The 15,923-nt window shown below is 47.2% G+C and overlaps 1 protein-coding gene and 1 pseudogene across 1 annotated transcript; both read right to left on the bottom strand.

Annotated features, from left to right (window-relative positions):
• Positions 1-8,627: 8,627 nt before the first annotated feature.
• On the bottom strand, positions 8,628-9,109 carry LOC117194584 (probable cytochrome P450 12a5, mitochondrial). The gene has a single exon (XM_033399122.1). The coding sequence runs from the start codon at positions 8,985-8,987 to the stop codon at positions 8,628-8,630; it is 360 nt and encodes a 119-aa protein (XP_033255013.1). The 5' UTR covers positions 8,988-9,109.
• A 265-nt stretch (positions 9,110-9,374) lies between these two features.
• On the bottom strand, positions 9,375-10,514 carry LOC117194795 (annotated as a pseudogene).
• Between the last annotated feature and the right edge of the window lie 5,409 nt (positions 10,515-15,923).

The following is a 15,923-nucleotide window of genomic DNA, read 5'->3' as shown; positions in this document are numbered from 1 at the left end:
AGTGGCGTCCTCATTGATGTTGATCGTTTGGATTTGAATTTGTATACGCGTGTGGAGGGATCGAACGGGCAGTGGACCATTTCAACAGGTGGCAGCGAAGTGGAGCGGCTGCTGCTGATAATCGTCTATCGTTTGATATGGGTTGACATTTCAAGTGTTCACTGGGAAATGCTTTGCACGGTTTTGTTTTGTGTTAATGCAATAGAGGTGTTTTTCCTGATAAATTCTTTTTGTTTCAGTATGGACTGCACATACCACAAGCATGGTTGACGATAATTTAAGATTTCCATCATCTATTCAGAATGGATTAGTGCTTTGGGTACATTAAGTTTTATTAGTCGCATCAAAGTGTTTACAGTTTAGTTTAGCGCATTTATGGCATAGCTGCAGGATGATCGAATGTGTTATATAAGAAACGGTGGGTGCAGTGATCCATATGGATTTCTACTTCTTACGCTCTGCTCCTCCATGCGCGCATCATTTTGGCATCATGCTTCTCGTGATGCTCCCTTATGGCACGCTGGAGCTCCTCGCGATGACCTGCAGCGGTGTGCCTGAAAGGAGCGAGTGGAATCAATGAGCTGTGTCCCAAGGAACGCAACGGAGTGGAGACAATGTGCTACCTTGTCGTTTTGCTTGTTAAGCTGCTTGATGAGGCGACGCTTCTTGGAGGACTCCGGAAGGCTCTGAATGTGCGCGTACAGCTGCGCCAGTGCAGTGTCCGTGTAATTGCTGTTGTTTGCCGCTGCCGTGGCGGCACGATCTACAAAAGTGTACACCGTGTTGACCGTCGAGTCGTCGAGATGGATTCTTCAAGGGTTTGCTCGGTGACATGGTTTTTTGCGTTTGCGCTCAAGAAAGTAGCCCGATATCGGTGGCTAGCTTTCCGGGAACTTCGAAGATTTCCAGACCCTGCTGAATCATGTAGACACAATGCTGGACATCTTCTTCGCGTATAGTGGAGCGCTCAGGCGGCATTTGCTGGGGCAAATCAGGTGCGGTGTAACAAGATGGCCAAATTCTCCGCGGACATCTTGTTGCTCTCCTCACGCGCTGCCACCGAATGGAGCATTTTAATAATGTGCTGCAGTAAACGCGATGCTCTTCGGGGAGCAGGAGAAGGAGCAGCTGCACGAGTTGAGAAGATGTTGTTGGCGCTCTGCGGTAGCCGGCCACCTGACCCCCCATTAATGCCTGCTAAGCGGCGCTATCTGAAGATGTGCTGGATAGTGGGCGTCTGTAAGCAAGGCTCTGGCAGCTCGGCAGAAAGCTCTTAAAAAACAGTGGCACAGTCGTGAGCGAGAATCCTGTCAGTTCCAATCCAAGGGCTGGTCGTGCTGTATGTGCATTCGTAGCTCGTTCTGCCTGGAACGGCTCCTGTCTTGCGAAATAGTCTTCTGGGTGAGATCTGCAGAATAGCATTTCCCGCATTTAGAATAATTCAATTTTCCGGACTCTCCCTGTCACTTACTTTCTCCAGCATAAGAAACTCTTTGAGCTCCTCCAGGTGCATCAGAAAGCCTGCATCAATTTGTTGCTGCAGCGTTTCAGTGGGACTGTTGCCTGCCGACTTACTGCCTGCCCAGCCGTGCAGCTGTGGCAGGTCGCGATTCTTCTTGGAGAGGCGATTCCACTTCTTTATCTTGCCTTATCTTCGTAGACGATTCATGGCACGGCATGTCCAACTGCAACCATAATCGGTGCATGCGCACAGAGACTTGTATTTTTCATAATTGTGTTGCGCATGCGTGTCGCTAGTCGGGTCATTAATTATTGATGTTGCGTATTTGTATTGTTATACGCAAGGGCGTATACAGGGGACAGCAGTAGCCAAGCAAAAAAACAACGCACAGCACAAACGAAAAGGACTTCCGTAGATTCGAATCCAGCACTCACACGCTCACTTTAACAAATATTACTTTTCTAAAGTACAATATAGAAGGTTTGTGGCCTGACAGATATTTGTTGATAGCTTTGCTGGTGGAATTTATTGCGGAAAATTGGCGAGACGCGCTAGCAAAAATGAAATATTGAATGGCAGAGCTGTCACTGGCGTCCAAAGAACATTTTGTGCGAAAACGCATGTCAATGTTAAAGAATTATAAGCTGTACACTAATGCTTCTTTATTTACAGCTGAAATTAGTTAGTAAATCTCTTAAAGAACTCGAAATTACAAATTTCGGACCAGCCGATTGAGGCGCCCATACAAGTCATGTTTATTACTGTGGTAGGACCGATCCCTTGGACATTGTTGTGTTCTGTTCTGTTCTCCGTGATTGCAAAAAATGGAACTGAAACTGACACGCAGACCGTTATTTGGCTTGACAAATTGCTCTGCATGAGATAACCAAAGCGTCGACGCTGGCGTACAACTGGCACGCTGGCAGAGGGGAAATACTTGAAGTTGGAGGAGAGTCGTAAATCAGATTCTACAGTTTCCCTTTAGAACGGCGGCGGAGGCAGAGGTGTGGAAAGCGCGCTTTAACGTAAGCAAAAGTCCCAAAAAGCAATCGGAATCTGAAACAGCTAATTAAATGACTGCTGATATGCCACTCTCAGTTGCTTTTTGACTGCCACTCGAAGCAGACGTGTTTTTCAAGCGGTCCGCTATACCGTCGTTAGAGTAAAGTAAAAAGTGATTTTTCCAAGTGGAAAATATATTAAAATTGCCGCGAGATCACGCGCTGTTCGCCAGTGAAATCGCGGGTTAATTTGGTGAAAAAACAGAGCAGCTATTTGCAAATTAATATTTGTAAAATAAACGCTAAAAACAGCCACGTGCGGAACCTTAGTTCGTCCACAAGTGCGAATAGTTCGACAACAAGTCGGAATAGTTCGTCAGCACGTTCGAGTTCGAAGCTTTGGCTTGAGTTCGGAGCTTTTCGGTTGGTGTCCCTGCTAAAACTTTCGGTTTTAGTCTCCGCCAGAACTTGCGGTTCGTGTCTCCGCTGAGACTTTTGGTTCGCGTCTCCACTAGTGCCGTTTAGTGTCGAGTCACGCCAATAGAGGGAGCCACAACTCGCCGGGCATGGAAGTGGATACGGAGGCCGACGCCAGCGACACTAGCCTGGCTAGTGTAGGGGCGAGCTCGTCGTCGAGCGTTCCGCCCGCAGGCGGAGTCGGCCGAAGTCCTCAGCCGCCAAAAAGGGAGCCAAAAAGATCGGGCTTGGGATTGGGCTAGCCGGAGAGCTGCCGATCCCTGCCGAGAGATCGCCGCCACCATCGCTCCCCTTTGAGGAGGCTCCAGGCACCTCTGGCGCTGCTGCGCTGCCGCTGCCACCTACGCGCCTGCCGCTGCCACATGCCCGCAACTGGCATTGTCGCGGCAGGCTACTCGGCCATCATCGCGGAAATGTCTGCGATCAGGATGGCGGTGAACGAGGCTGTGCTGAAGGGGCTGATGCCGCCAGAGGCTTCCATGGGAATCCTCGTTGCTACCAACCGGTACGACGAGTTGGTCATGGCCCTGGCTGGAGAAAAGGTGCGCCTGGAGGAGAGGGCAAGGATGCCGCCTCCACCGAGACCCGCTGCTGCTGCCCACAGGGCACCACCGCCGTCACAACCGCTGCGTATGCGACAGCCTTCCCAGGAATGCCCCACCGAGCGCCGTCGCTGCACCGATCCCAAGGCCTAGGGATACCTGGTCTGCTCTAATAAGGAGCAAGAACCCGGAGGAGACCAGCAAGGAGCTTGTGGAGCGAGTAAAGAAGACCGTGGTGCCGGCACTTGGAGTCCGCGCCAACGAGGTTCGCGAGCTGAAGAGCGGAGGAGCGATTATTCGCACCCCTTCAGTGAGCGAACTGAGGAAGGTAGTGGCCAGCAGCAAATTCACCGAAGCAGGACTGGTGGTCAAGAAGAGGCCGGAGACCAAGCCTCAGGTCGTGGTGTATGACGTGGACACGTCGATCACACCTGAAGAGTTCATGGAGGAGCTCTTCGCGAAGAACCTGGAGGAGACCATGACTGCCGCGGAATTTAAAAAGTCGGTTCACCTGGGCAGTAAACCCTGGTCGGTCACGGCGCCACGATCAACGTGACGCTAGAGGTCGACGCGAAGGCACAGGAGGCGTTGCACGAATGCGTGTACATAAAGTGGTTTAGATGCCGCTGCCGCTCCTTGGTCCGAACATACGCCTGCCACAGATGTGCAGGCTTTGACCACAAGGTGTCGCAATTGTCGCCTAAAGGAGAACGTGTGCCACCGGTGTGGACTGAACGGCCACAACGTTGCACGGTGTCCCAACCCCGTGGACTGCCGCAACTGCCGCTTCAAGGGGTACCCTGCAGCACATTCCATGCTGTCAGCGGCGTGCCCGATCTACGCAGCGGTACTGGCGAGTGTGCAAGCTAGACATTAATGTTTAGCTTCATCCAAGCTAATTGTGGCCGTGGCCGAGCGGCTGTGATGGAACTCGGAGCCATCATGCGCAGCTCTGGCCGTCAGTTCGCACTGGTCCAGGAGCCGTACGTCGATGGAGCAGGGCGGATTACCGGCCTTCCTTCTGGAATGCGAGTATTCCAGGACCGCCGAGGAAAAGCTGCTATCATCGTCGACGAACCGGACGCCATCTGCATGCCAATGGAGCCCCTTACCACGGATTTTGGAGTATGCGTCAGAGTTACGGGAAGATTCGGCTCAATCTTCCTATGCTCCGTGTACTGCCAATTCGACACCGACTTGGCGCCGTACCTCAGGTACTTAGATGCGGTGCTGCTGCTGGGCAGCCGCACTCCTGTCATCTTTGGGCTCGACGCGAACGCAGTATCCCCAGCGTGGTTTAGCAAGCTCTCCGGACATAATCGGGGGCAAGCTAACTATGCACGGGGTGAGCTGCTGTCTGAGTGGATAACCGAGATGAGAGCCGGCGTGCTCATGAAGCCAGTCGGGTGTTTACATTCGATAACCGTAGAGGCCAAAGCGATATCGATGTGACAATCGTCAACCAAGCTGCGACTATGTGGCCACATACGATTGGGAAGTGAAGGAATGGGACACCAGCGATCACAACATGATCCATGTTGTGGTGACGACTGACCCAAACGACGCAGTTGAGCCCATTGCTCCTGTGCCGTCTGGAAGCTTTCCAATGCGCCGCTGGCGATTGTTCGAGGAGGAAGTGGTAAGGGGAGACAGCCGAATTACCGGAAGACACCGCCGAATCGCCGTTGGACAACCAAGTGTCTGCACTGCGCTCTGTAGTGCACAGTGTGTGCGACAGAGTGCTGGGACGCAGCACACGAGAGCCGCGAGAAAAGTAGTTTGGTGGACTGCCGAACTACACTCCAAACGCCGAGAGGTCAGGAGACTGAGGCGAAGGCTCCAGGACGCTCGTCGGCACGAGACCGACGCAGCAGAGGAACTTGTGCTCGCGTTGAGGATCTTCTCAGCGCAGTACAAGAAGCTCATCCTGAGATCGAAGGAAGACAACTGGCGACGCTTCGTGGGAGAGAACAGAGATGATCCGTGGGGGCACGTCTACAGGATTTGCCGAGGCCGCAAAAAGAGCGCGGAGATTGGATGCCTTCGTACGGATGGTAGGCTGGTCGCAACATGGCGCGACTGTGCGGGTGTGCTCCTTTGCAACTTCTTTCCTGTTGCGGAGTCGAATGCACACATTGCCATCCGATCGAGGCTCCACCAGCCCTCGAAGCTTTCGATGTTGATGCATGCGTCGCCAGGTTGAAGAGCAGACTCTCTCCCGGCATGGACGGCATCACAGGTGCCATTTGCAAGGCATTGTGGCGTGCCATCCCTCAGCACATGACAGCGATGTATTCCCGCTGCCTGTAGACAGGGTATTTCCCAACGGAATGGAAGCATCCTAGGTGGTTCCACTTCTGAAGGACCCGATAAGGACCGGACCGATCCTACCTCATATCGGGGTATCTGTCTGTTGCAGTGCTGGGCAAAGTGCTTGAGGGCATCATGGTGAATCGTCTGAAGGACACCATTCCGGATGGCTGCAGATGGCAATTTGGCTTTCGCCAAGGACGTTGTGTGGAGGATGCTTGGAAACACGTCGTGAGTACTGTTTCGGCCAGCCGGTCGAAATACGTGCTCGGAGTCTTCGTGGACTTCAAGGGAGCCTTCGACAACGTCGAGTGAAATGCTGCACTACGCCGCCTCCTTGAGCTGGGATGCCGAGAAGCAAGCTTGTGGCGAAGTTTCTTCTCCGGCCGGAGTGCGAGCATCGTCAGTAGGCATGGAGTAGCCACTGTTCCGGTGACACGAGGTTGCCCGCAGGGTCCATAAGTGGTCCATTTATATGGAACATCTTAATGGACGTGTTGCTCCAGCGCTTAGAGCCCCTTGGTGCGCTCAGCGCGTATGCTGACGACTTGCGCCTCCTCATCGAAGGGAATGCCCGATCAGAGCTCGAACAAAAAGGAGGTGAGTTAATGTCCATCGTAGGCGCTTGGGGAGTTGAAGTCGGCGTTGCCGTTTCAACTAGCAAGACGGCGATCATGCTGCTCAAAGGCATACTTAGACGGCCGCCAGTGGTACGGTTTGCTGGAGCAAGCCTGCCATATAAGCGCAAGTATCGGTACCTGGGCATCACGGTCGGCGAGCGGTTGAGTTTTCTCCCGCACATCACGGGCTTGCGTGATAAGCTGACCGGAGTCGTAGGGGCATTGTCGCGCGTACTGCGGGTTGACTGGGGACTCATGGTGCCCTGCGCACTATTTGGTGCCTCGGTTTGGTCTGTCGTGACGACGACGCAAGTGGTTGCCAGGAGGCATCTGCTTGCGTGCCAAAGGATCATCCTGATTGGATGCCTACCGGTATGCCGAACAGTGTCCACCATGGCGCTGCAAGTACTAGCTGGAGCCCCCCCCGTTTGATCTGGTTGCCAGACGCCTGGAAATCAGCTTCAAACTAAAGCGTGACTACCCGCTGGAGGAGAGCGATTGGCTGTACGGCGAAGATTTGGCAAATCTTAGCTGGAAGCAGAAGATGGCGCGACTAGACGAAGGCCTGTTGTGCGAGTGGCAACGCAGATGGGATGATGGTGACTCCCCAGGCCGGGTGACGCACCGCTTCATCCCGAACGCAGGCTTCGTCTACAGGGAACGAAGGTTTGGCTTCACGCTGCGCGCTGGGTTCCTGCTGACGGGCCACGGATCGCTCAATGCATTTCTGCATGGAAGAAGCCTTAGCGACACGCCAGCATGTCTATGCGGCGCAGAACGCGAGGATTGGCAGCACTTCCTATGTGCTTGTCCCTCTATGCAGACTTGCGAGACCTCGATGGACTTGGAGTGCAGTACACGGATGGCGACTGGACCTTCTCCGATGTGACGGCTTCTCAGGAGAGAATGCGGACTCTCGACGGGTTCGCCGGACTGGCGTTCTCCAGGCGACAGCAGCTGCTGAACGCGCAAGCGGCGCACGGGATGGGTGGATTCCCTATCCAGGCCGGTCGGGGCTAAAAGGGAGGATCGAGCTGAGTCCTTAAGATCGGTACCACGGGTTGTGCAGTTCCAAGGCTGCACATTGAGGTTGATACCCAAACGTTACGCGGGAGAGCCGCTAGGCTCCTCGTGGAGTTGCGCTCTCAACCGGGTGCCGAGACCCATAGATCGGAAGACACGACATAGTCTTCGCGCATGGCCATTATCAACTCCGCAAGTCCTTGTTCTTATATTTACCCCCTGGCATGAACATTTTGGGAATCAGAGATATCAAATTGGCCCGAGGCACCTGCCTGAAGGGACGCGCCTGCTGCCACTCTGCATCGTCTCGGGTTAGAGCTGCAGCAGCTGTGGTCTGCCGGCGCTGGAAATGATCGTATTGAGGCATTTTACATACCAAATCATTGCCAGCTTCTATCCTCCACTGAAAGAGACGGCCGCCACTTGCTTGTGAGCTACGGCAATTCCACTACGGATTTTCAACATATTTTTGCCTTTTCTATGACCTTAACTCGCCTGCAACAAAACTCAACTGAGGCGCAGAAAAGGCGATTTGGTAAAGTTCGCATAAATATTACGCAATGAAATCATTGCAGGAATTGATTAAAGTGATGAAAAATCATTCGTATAATCATAATATAAGTAATATGGAATTACTTTTGATGTGCAGGAATTAAAGTTCAGTTTATCGATATTTTAATAGCTATTCCATCGCCATGTTTAACGCACAAATGATTGTAACTTTTAAGGGAATCAATTTTCTATAGGATTTTTTTCCATTTTTTAAACGAAGTCAAATAAAATATACCCCACCATTCCCTAGAAAATGTTTGAGTATCATGATGACTTGCAAATATGATATCTAATCAGTTGCACAACTGATTATAAATTTGCTGGTAAACAATTATATACAGGTTCTACAGCACTTACCAAGAGATATGAACACTTCAATTGTTGGGAAAGGTAAGCTTTCCATGTCAACAATTCAGAGCCTTATTGATGTTTATGTTTGTAGGTTTTACATGTTTAAAGGTAGATCCTCTTCCATGCCATTATCAATACTTCGTTCTCTATGACAGCTATTCGGTTGTCCTTCTTGAAGGTAATTAAATTTTTATTGGGCCAACATCGAAAATAAATTAAACAGAGATAAACAGATAAAGGTACAAAAAATAAAATCAAACTATAAACGCAAATAAAAATTCCAATAATCTCATCGTGGATTCGCCACATGGCCACATGCCAATAATTTAGGATGAGAAATGTGTTTACTGTTGGGCAAATTGATCAGGGAGGAGCGGAAAGCGTTCTCCGTGGGATGATTGAACTCGATGCTAAAGTTCCGAATGAGTCCAGCGATGCCCAGCTCGAGCTCCATGTCCACGATGCGCTTTCCAACGCACATCCGGGGTCCAAATCCGAAGGGCAAGAACACAAACGGATTCTTCAGCTTCAAGTCATTTGCCGGGCATTGCCCGTTGGAGTCTGTGGCGTTACGAATCCAACGTTCTGGCAGGAACTCAGCAGCCTTGAGGAAGTGCTCCTCGCTTGATAGCAAGCTCAGGGGAACCATCGACACACAGGTACCAGCTGGCACTTGGTATCCGCTCAAAACGCTGTCCCGATTGAGAAATCGGCCATTGCCGATGACCAAAGGATAGATCCGTTGTGACTCTTTGATGCAGGCACGTAGATAGGGGAACGTTCTTCATCGATGCCTCAGTGAATTCGGAGTCCTTCTCGGGTAGAACGTTCATCACCTCTTCTCGGAGTACGGCCTGCTTCTCCGGATTCTTGGCAAGGCACAGCAAGGCCGCTGTAAAGGTTCTTGAGGTCTGGAAAAAAAGGATGTATGAGATAAGGGTAAGTATGAGAACAACAGACTACGTACGGTATCCACTCCGGCCATTAGCATGTCCATGGCCATAACCGTCGCCACCTTTTTGTCGATCTTGAGCAGCTTTTCCAGTACACTCTAATCGCTCTCAGGGCGGACAACACCCTCCTTGGCCTCTTTCTCTAGACGCTCTATAGCTTCGTCTACATACGCTGAAGTTATTTCTTGAACGCCATCTAGGGACTTCATTAGCTTCATTAGCTTGGGTGTTTTAGCGTAACGCCAGATGGAGGGCTTCATCTCCAGATCGGCTGTTAATTCAAAAAAATCGTCCAGGTACTTGAAGAGTAACACAGCCTGGTCGTTATCGCCCGACTCTTTGAGCTGTCCCAACTGCTTGTCCAGAGCCACCACAGAGACTGACTCGAGGGTCCACCGATTTATAACGTTTAAGAAATCATCTGGAGCTTCCTGGGTATCGATATCACGGAGTGCTTTAATACTGTGAAGGGGGAGAACATACTTGAGCGTAAACAGGGATTTATTATCAGTCATACGCACCGTTGCACAAACTCCTGGTTCACTTGGGACATCTTCTTATAGTAAAGCCGCACGTTCTTCGGCTGCATTAGGACAGGATTTAGAGCCGATCGAAAGTCGCTCCAGGTTTTTCCTTGTGTGGGTAAAGCTCCCTCCACTCCCTGGAAGAAATCCTTTCTATGAGTCTTCCGATGATAGCGAAGAGTATCGCTGCCAGGCCGATGCGGCCACACTCCTTCGTTCCGGAACACGACCTCGAAGTCCTTGGATTGTGAGTCATCAGGTATGACGTACCTCCCATCATACCTGGTAAATATAATATGTTTCCATAGTCGTCTTGCAAAGCTTTGAACAATTTCACAATGTCCAGTTTGCTATATTTTCCTCCAGGCATAAAATTCCGAACAGTAGACAGAAAAGTTGTACTAGGAATCTGATCAAAGGGACGAGCTTGTAGCCACTCTGCATCATTTCTGGGCTCTGCTACAGCTGCTGTGGTCTGCCAACGCTACAAGAGATTTAAAAACGTATATCACTGTGATATCGGATCTATATGTATACTATATATTTACCAGCGGACTGCTGACAGAGAGGGCTGCTTTTTGCGCCTGAATTATAGATAGACCGCTGCGCACTTTCAACATTTTGCTTGTTAGGAACTTAATTCATTCACTGCCAGAGCTATACTGCTAAATCATTCCATTAGCTAGCTATTTGAAAGGCCTGCGAGAGCTTTGTTGCAAAAAGAGCTGACCGATAACAGAGCACAAACAGAACAAGAGAGCGAGAGAGTGCCAAAACACGTTCGCGGGAGCGTGCGAATGCCAAACAGAAATAATTGTAAACATTTGCCATATTTTTTTAATATAGACTGCTATTTGATCGACTATGTTATGTAAGATTAATAATAATGTATCGTTTATTAATAGTGTTTTTCGAAAAAGAGTACAAAGTGTATGATTTAAGATGTGCAATTAATGAGTCTGTTCTTCCGACTTTTTGTTCAACTTTCTGCTTCTACTTCCAACAACCGACTCCCGTATCGATAACCCTTATCGGTTAGGTCTTTTAAACATCGGTTAAGTCTGGTTATATCGGTTAAGTCTTATCGATGGTATCTTAAGTTCAAATGTTAATTTAGATGGGATAGTGCTAACTGCTTGATACACTGTCCTTTACATTCGGCCCTCCTGCTCATCTTCATCTGTCCCAGATGATAATATATCATCGTTCTCTGAGACAAAACGCCATAGCTTCATATTGTCACTGCTCGTTGCTGTGATATTTGGCCCCTCGACTTGAGCAACCTTTCTGACGTCGTAGCGACCGTTCCGCTTTACCTTGGTGACTTCATATACTCGCTGGCCAACTTGCGTCCTGCGACGAACTGCGTCCTCTTGATCGCGACCATGTCTCCTAGTCTGTAGCCGTGCTCAGGTCGTCGTTTTTTATCATAATAGCGCTTGTACACCTCTTGCGCCTTCTCAATGTTTTGTTTCGCTTGGTCACGCAGTTCTTGGCGCTCGTTGTTAAACTGCGTAACGAACTCCTCGTTGAGCACCTCCAATAGTCGACTTTCAGCTTGTCTGTGCATCTTTGTCCCAAACATGACCTCGAATGGCGACGACTTCAACGTAGAATGCACATGCGAATTAATCGCCATCTGGACCTGTGGCACATGCTTGTACCACTTCGTTGACTCCTGAGCTGAGAGCGGTTCACCCGCTCAATCTGACCGTTGCCTCTCGCCACACCTGTCGTTGTACACACATGTTCGACTTTGTTCTCGTTGAGAAACTCGCTGAATGCGTTGGATGTAAACGCTGCTGCCCAAATGATCAACGTGCAGCGTGTATAGTGGTGTGTCACCCTTGTCAATGCAATGAAGATAGCCTTCTTGTTTGCCCAACTTTTTGCTGAAAATTATACAACTGATACAATTAGTAATCAACTTATTTACTTTCCGTTCAAGGTGAGGAATCCAGTATTGCTGCTGAACTGAGTGCATTGTCTTCGCTGTGGAGAAATGACCAACTTCATGCGATCCTTGAATGATTTCCCTTTCCATCAGCCTTGGAACCACCAATACGTCATTGCCATTTACAGATTTGAAGAGAAGACCTCCTTTAAGCTTGTAGTCTTGATATGGGTGCTGCTTCAGGATCTCAACTGTGGCTTTGATGAAATCGTCATCCTGCTGTGCTTTCTTTATCCGAGCTGTTAGCTCCGTCGTCACGAACATGCATGTCTGCGGAAAACGACTGAGACAGTCCACGTGTCTCATTCTGTCCCCTGGGCGGTGTACTGCTTTGAATGTAAAGTCCTCCATATACAGAATCCACTGGGAAACTTCTCTGGGTATATCTACTTTCGTTGTTGTCTGCTTAAACGCCGCACAGTCAGTGGCAAGATCAAATTTGATCCCCAACAGGTAGTGACGAAACTTCTTGAGTGCGAGGTATGCAGCTTTGACCTCCAAATAGTAACTGTGACGTTTGGACTCGGCTTGTGTAGTCTTTTTCCTCCAATAGTAAATCGGGTGGAAATTGCCATCAGACTGCTGCAACAGAACTGCTCCGAAACCTTCTTTGGATGCATCCGTGTGGAGTTCCGTTGGCGCTTCTCGTGAGTATAAATGTAATACAGGTGCGATTACATGCAGATTCTTTAAGGTTTGTAGCGACTGTTGCTCTGCTTCGCCAATGTTGAAAACTGCTTCCATCCTGAGTAGATTCGTGAGCGGCCGGGCAACTTGTGCATAGCCAGGGATGAACTTTCTGAAAAAGCCTGTGAGTCCCAGAAATGCTTGAACTGCTTTTATGTCTTTGGGCGTAGCAAACCGACTGACAGCTGCTGTCTTCTCTTTGCCGGGCCAGATTCTCCCGTCCTCAATGATATGGCCCAGAAAGCTAATGCGTGGCTGCATGAAGCTACATTTCTTCCATTTGATCTTTAGGCCAAACTGCGCAGCTGTCTCCAGGACCAACTTTGTCTTCCTCATGCATACCTCGGGCGACGCGGCGTAAACAATTATGTCGTCCATATAAAGCTGCATAATGTCAGAGTTGATTAATTCTTGAAAAATATAGCTTACGAACCGAATGAACGCAGCTGGCGAGTTCTTGAATCCGAAAGGCGCTTTATTAAACTCGAATAATCCCTCCTTTGTAACAAAGGCCGTATACGACTTGCTTTGCTCTTCCATAGGCACATGGAAAAATCCGTTTTCAAGGTCCATTATTGTAGTGTATTGACACTCAGACTTAAGCACGCGTTGTCTTCAAGATTCTCTTTTATTCTATATCCCTTGGATGGTGTGACCGTATATAGATATTAATATAATACCTAACACGCCTCTCCTTAGATGTTTAATATACATGTCATTTACAAATCTATTTTCTTATAACAATTTGATTTGTGTACTTAATCTAATTAGCGTATATAAAATTTATGTGATTTCGTATTTTTCTTTCTTCTTAATCTGTTTAGTATTTGTTTCAGTGTTTAATTTGTACATAATTTGATTTCATAATTCCTTTCTTTATATTATTTTATTGTTAAATACGCTTTACTACCTTCCCTGCCTCACGTGGTCTCAACTCTCTCCTGGTGGGTGTTGGTTGAGAAACTATTTGTTCATTGTTGGTTTTGGAATTGTCATCTACTGAACAATTGCTTTCGACATCAGGTGTTTTCGCATTAGGCGATGTATGATTGTTAGTGCTTTGGTTTCTAATTTGATCCAGGTGACGTTTTATTTCTCTGTTATTGTTCGCCAAAATACAACAATACGAACGCGGGCCCAGTTGTTGTTTTACAGTTGCCTGAGTCCAGCTTGCTTTGTTAGGATTTTTGTAGTCCCTAACCATAACTTTTAGACCCTTTAAAAATTCTGTGCTTCGTCTACCTTTGTGATTTACAACACACTCAGTCTGTTTTTTATTTATTATGCTTTCGACCGTAGGTGGTTTTAACAACGAAAATCTTGTTTTTAGTGTACGACCAAAAAATAATTTAGCAGGAGATTCGCCCGTAGTACAATGAATCGTATTTCGGTAATCGATCAAAAATCTATTTAAAATTGTATTAAAATCTTGTCTTTCATTAGCCTTTATGTTTGCATATAGTGATTTCTTAACAGTCTTTACAAAATTTTCTGCTTGACCATTAGTCGCTGGATGTCCTGGAGCAGTAAAAATGTGATTAACACCATTGTTTTTCATAAACGTTTTAAAATCATCAGAAGTAAACTGTCGTCCATTGTCACTAACTAACACGTCTGGTAAACCATATCGACAAAATACTTCTCTAAGCTTGTTGATAGTAAACAATGAAGTTATTTCCTTCGTTTTGAATACTTCTGCCCATTTTGTATAAGAATCTATAATAACCAATAAATGAAAACCTCTAATTGGTCCTGCAAAGTCTATGTGTACTCGACTCCAAGCCTTTCCTGTGGATTTCCACGGTATTAACAGACTCTTTTCTGGACTTGATTGTAGTTCCTGACAAGGAATACAATCTCGAATTAATTTCTCAATTTCAGAATCCATGCAAGGCCACCACACATAAGAACGTGCTAACATTTTGGTTTTTACTATTCCCAAATGCGATGCATGAAATTCTGCTAAAATAGCTTGTCTCAGTTTGGTTGGAATTACTACTCTGTGTCCCCATAAGATACAATCATATTCCACTGAAAGTTCATTTGTTTTAGAGATGTAGGCAGAAAACTCGCTGCCTTTTAATCTTGTCTTCGAACCAGTGTTAATTGCCTCACAAACTTTTGATAATATTGGGTCACGTCGTGTTTCACGAGCTATTTCTTTGAAGCTAATTTTGAACACCTTTTCGGACTGTATAAAATGTATGTAATTATAGTCTTCGTTTGGTACAGCCGTTTCCCATTGAGGCATTCTTGAGAGTCCATCTGCTATATTTAAGGTCCCCTTTATGTGTTCAACTGTATATTGAAAACCTGACAAAGTCAGTGCCCATCTTTGCATTCGTGCAGAGGCCATCAATGGAAGTCCTTTCAGGTCTCCAAATATGCTTAGTAATGGTTTGTGATCTGTTCGAAGGATGAACTTGTTTCCTAAAAGATACTGTCTTAATTTACTCACACAGAACACTATAGCCAGGGCCTCTTTCTCGATTGTACTGTAATTATGCTCGCTTTTGGATAATGCTCTTGATACAAATGCTATTGGTTTGATATCTTCATTGCATTTATGTGATAAAACACCTGAAACTGCATGACTGCTAGCATCAGTCGTTAATACTAACGGTTGATCTGGGTTGTAGTGAACTAAAACTTGTTCAGAAGTTACTTCTTTCTTTACCTCTTCATATGCACTCTGACATTCGCGCGTCCAATTAAAATTGGAATTTTTCTTTAATAATGCATATAAAGGACTCATTATCTGAGCGAAATTATTGATAAACTTTGAATAATAATTTACCATGCCTATGAAAGCTCTAAGCTGTGATACGTTTTCCGGAGCCGGTGCAAACAATACACTCGCAACTCTATCATTGTTTTTGCTCAGTCCTATCCTGTCAATTGAAAATCCTAGGTAACAAATTTTGGATTTAAAGAACTCACATTTCTTGTCATTTAATTTAAGTCCAACTGATTTCAGTTTTCTAAGTACAGCTTTTAGGTTTGAAATATGTTCTTGAAGATCTCGTCCTGTAACTGTTATGTCATCTTGATAAACCACAACTCCTCGCATACCCTGAAACAACCCTTCCATTGTTTTTTGAAAAATAGCTGCTGCAGTTTTTATACCAAATGGTAAGCGTTTAACTTTCAATAGTCCAATATGTGTGCTCCAAGTACACAAATTTTGAGATTGCTCATCTAAATTTAGCTGATTGTAAGCATTTGACAGGTCAAGTTTTGAATACAGTGTACCCCCTTCAAGCGCTGCAAAAATGTCGTCTATTCGAGGTAGTGGATACTTTACGTCGACTAAAGACCGGTTTAATGTAACCTTATAGTCACCACAAATTCGTATGTCACCGTTTGGTTTTAAAATCGGTACCAAAGGTGTTGCCCATTCAGAACTAACAACTTGCTCTAAAATTCCATCATCTATGAATTTTCGTAACTGCACTTCAATCTTTTCT

The sequence above is a fragment of the Drosophila miranda genome, assembly GCF_003369915.1.
Source record: "Drosophila miranda strain MSH22 chromosome Y unlocalized genomic scaffold, D.miranda_PacBio2.1 Contig_Y3_pilon, whole genome shotgun sequence".
NCBI lineage: Eukaryota > Metazoa > Arthropoda > Insecta > Diptera > Drosophilidae > Drosophila > Drosophila miranda.
Note: the sequence above shows the minus strand (reverse complement) of the source record. Positions and strands in the feature narration are given on the sequence as shown.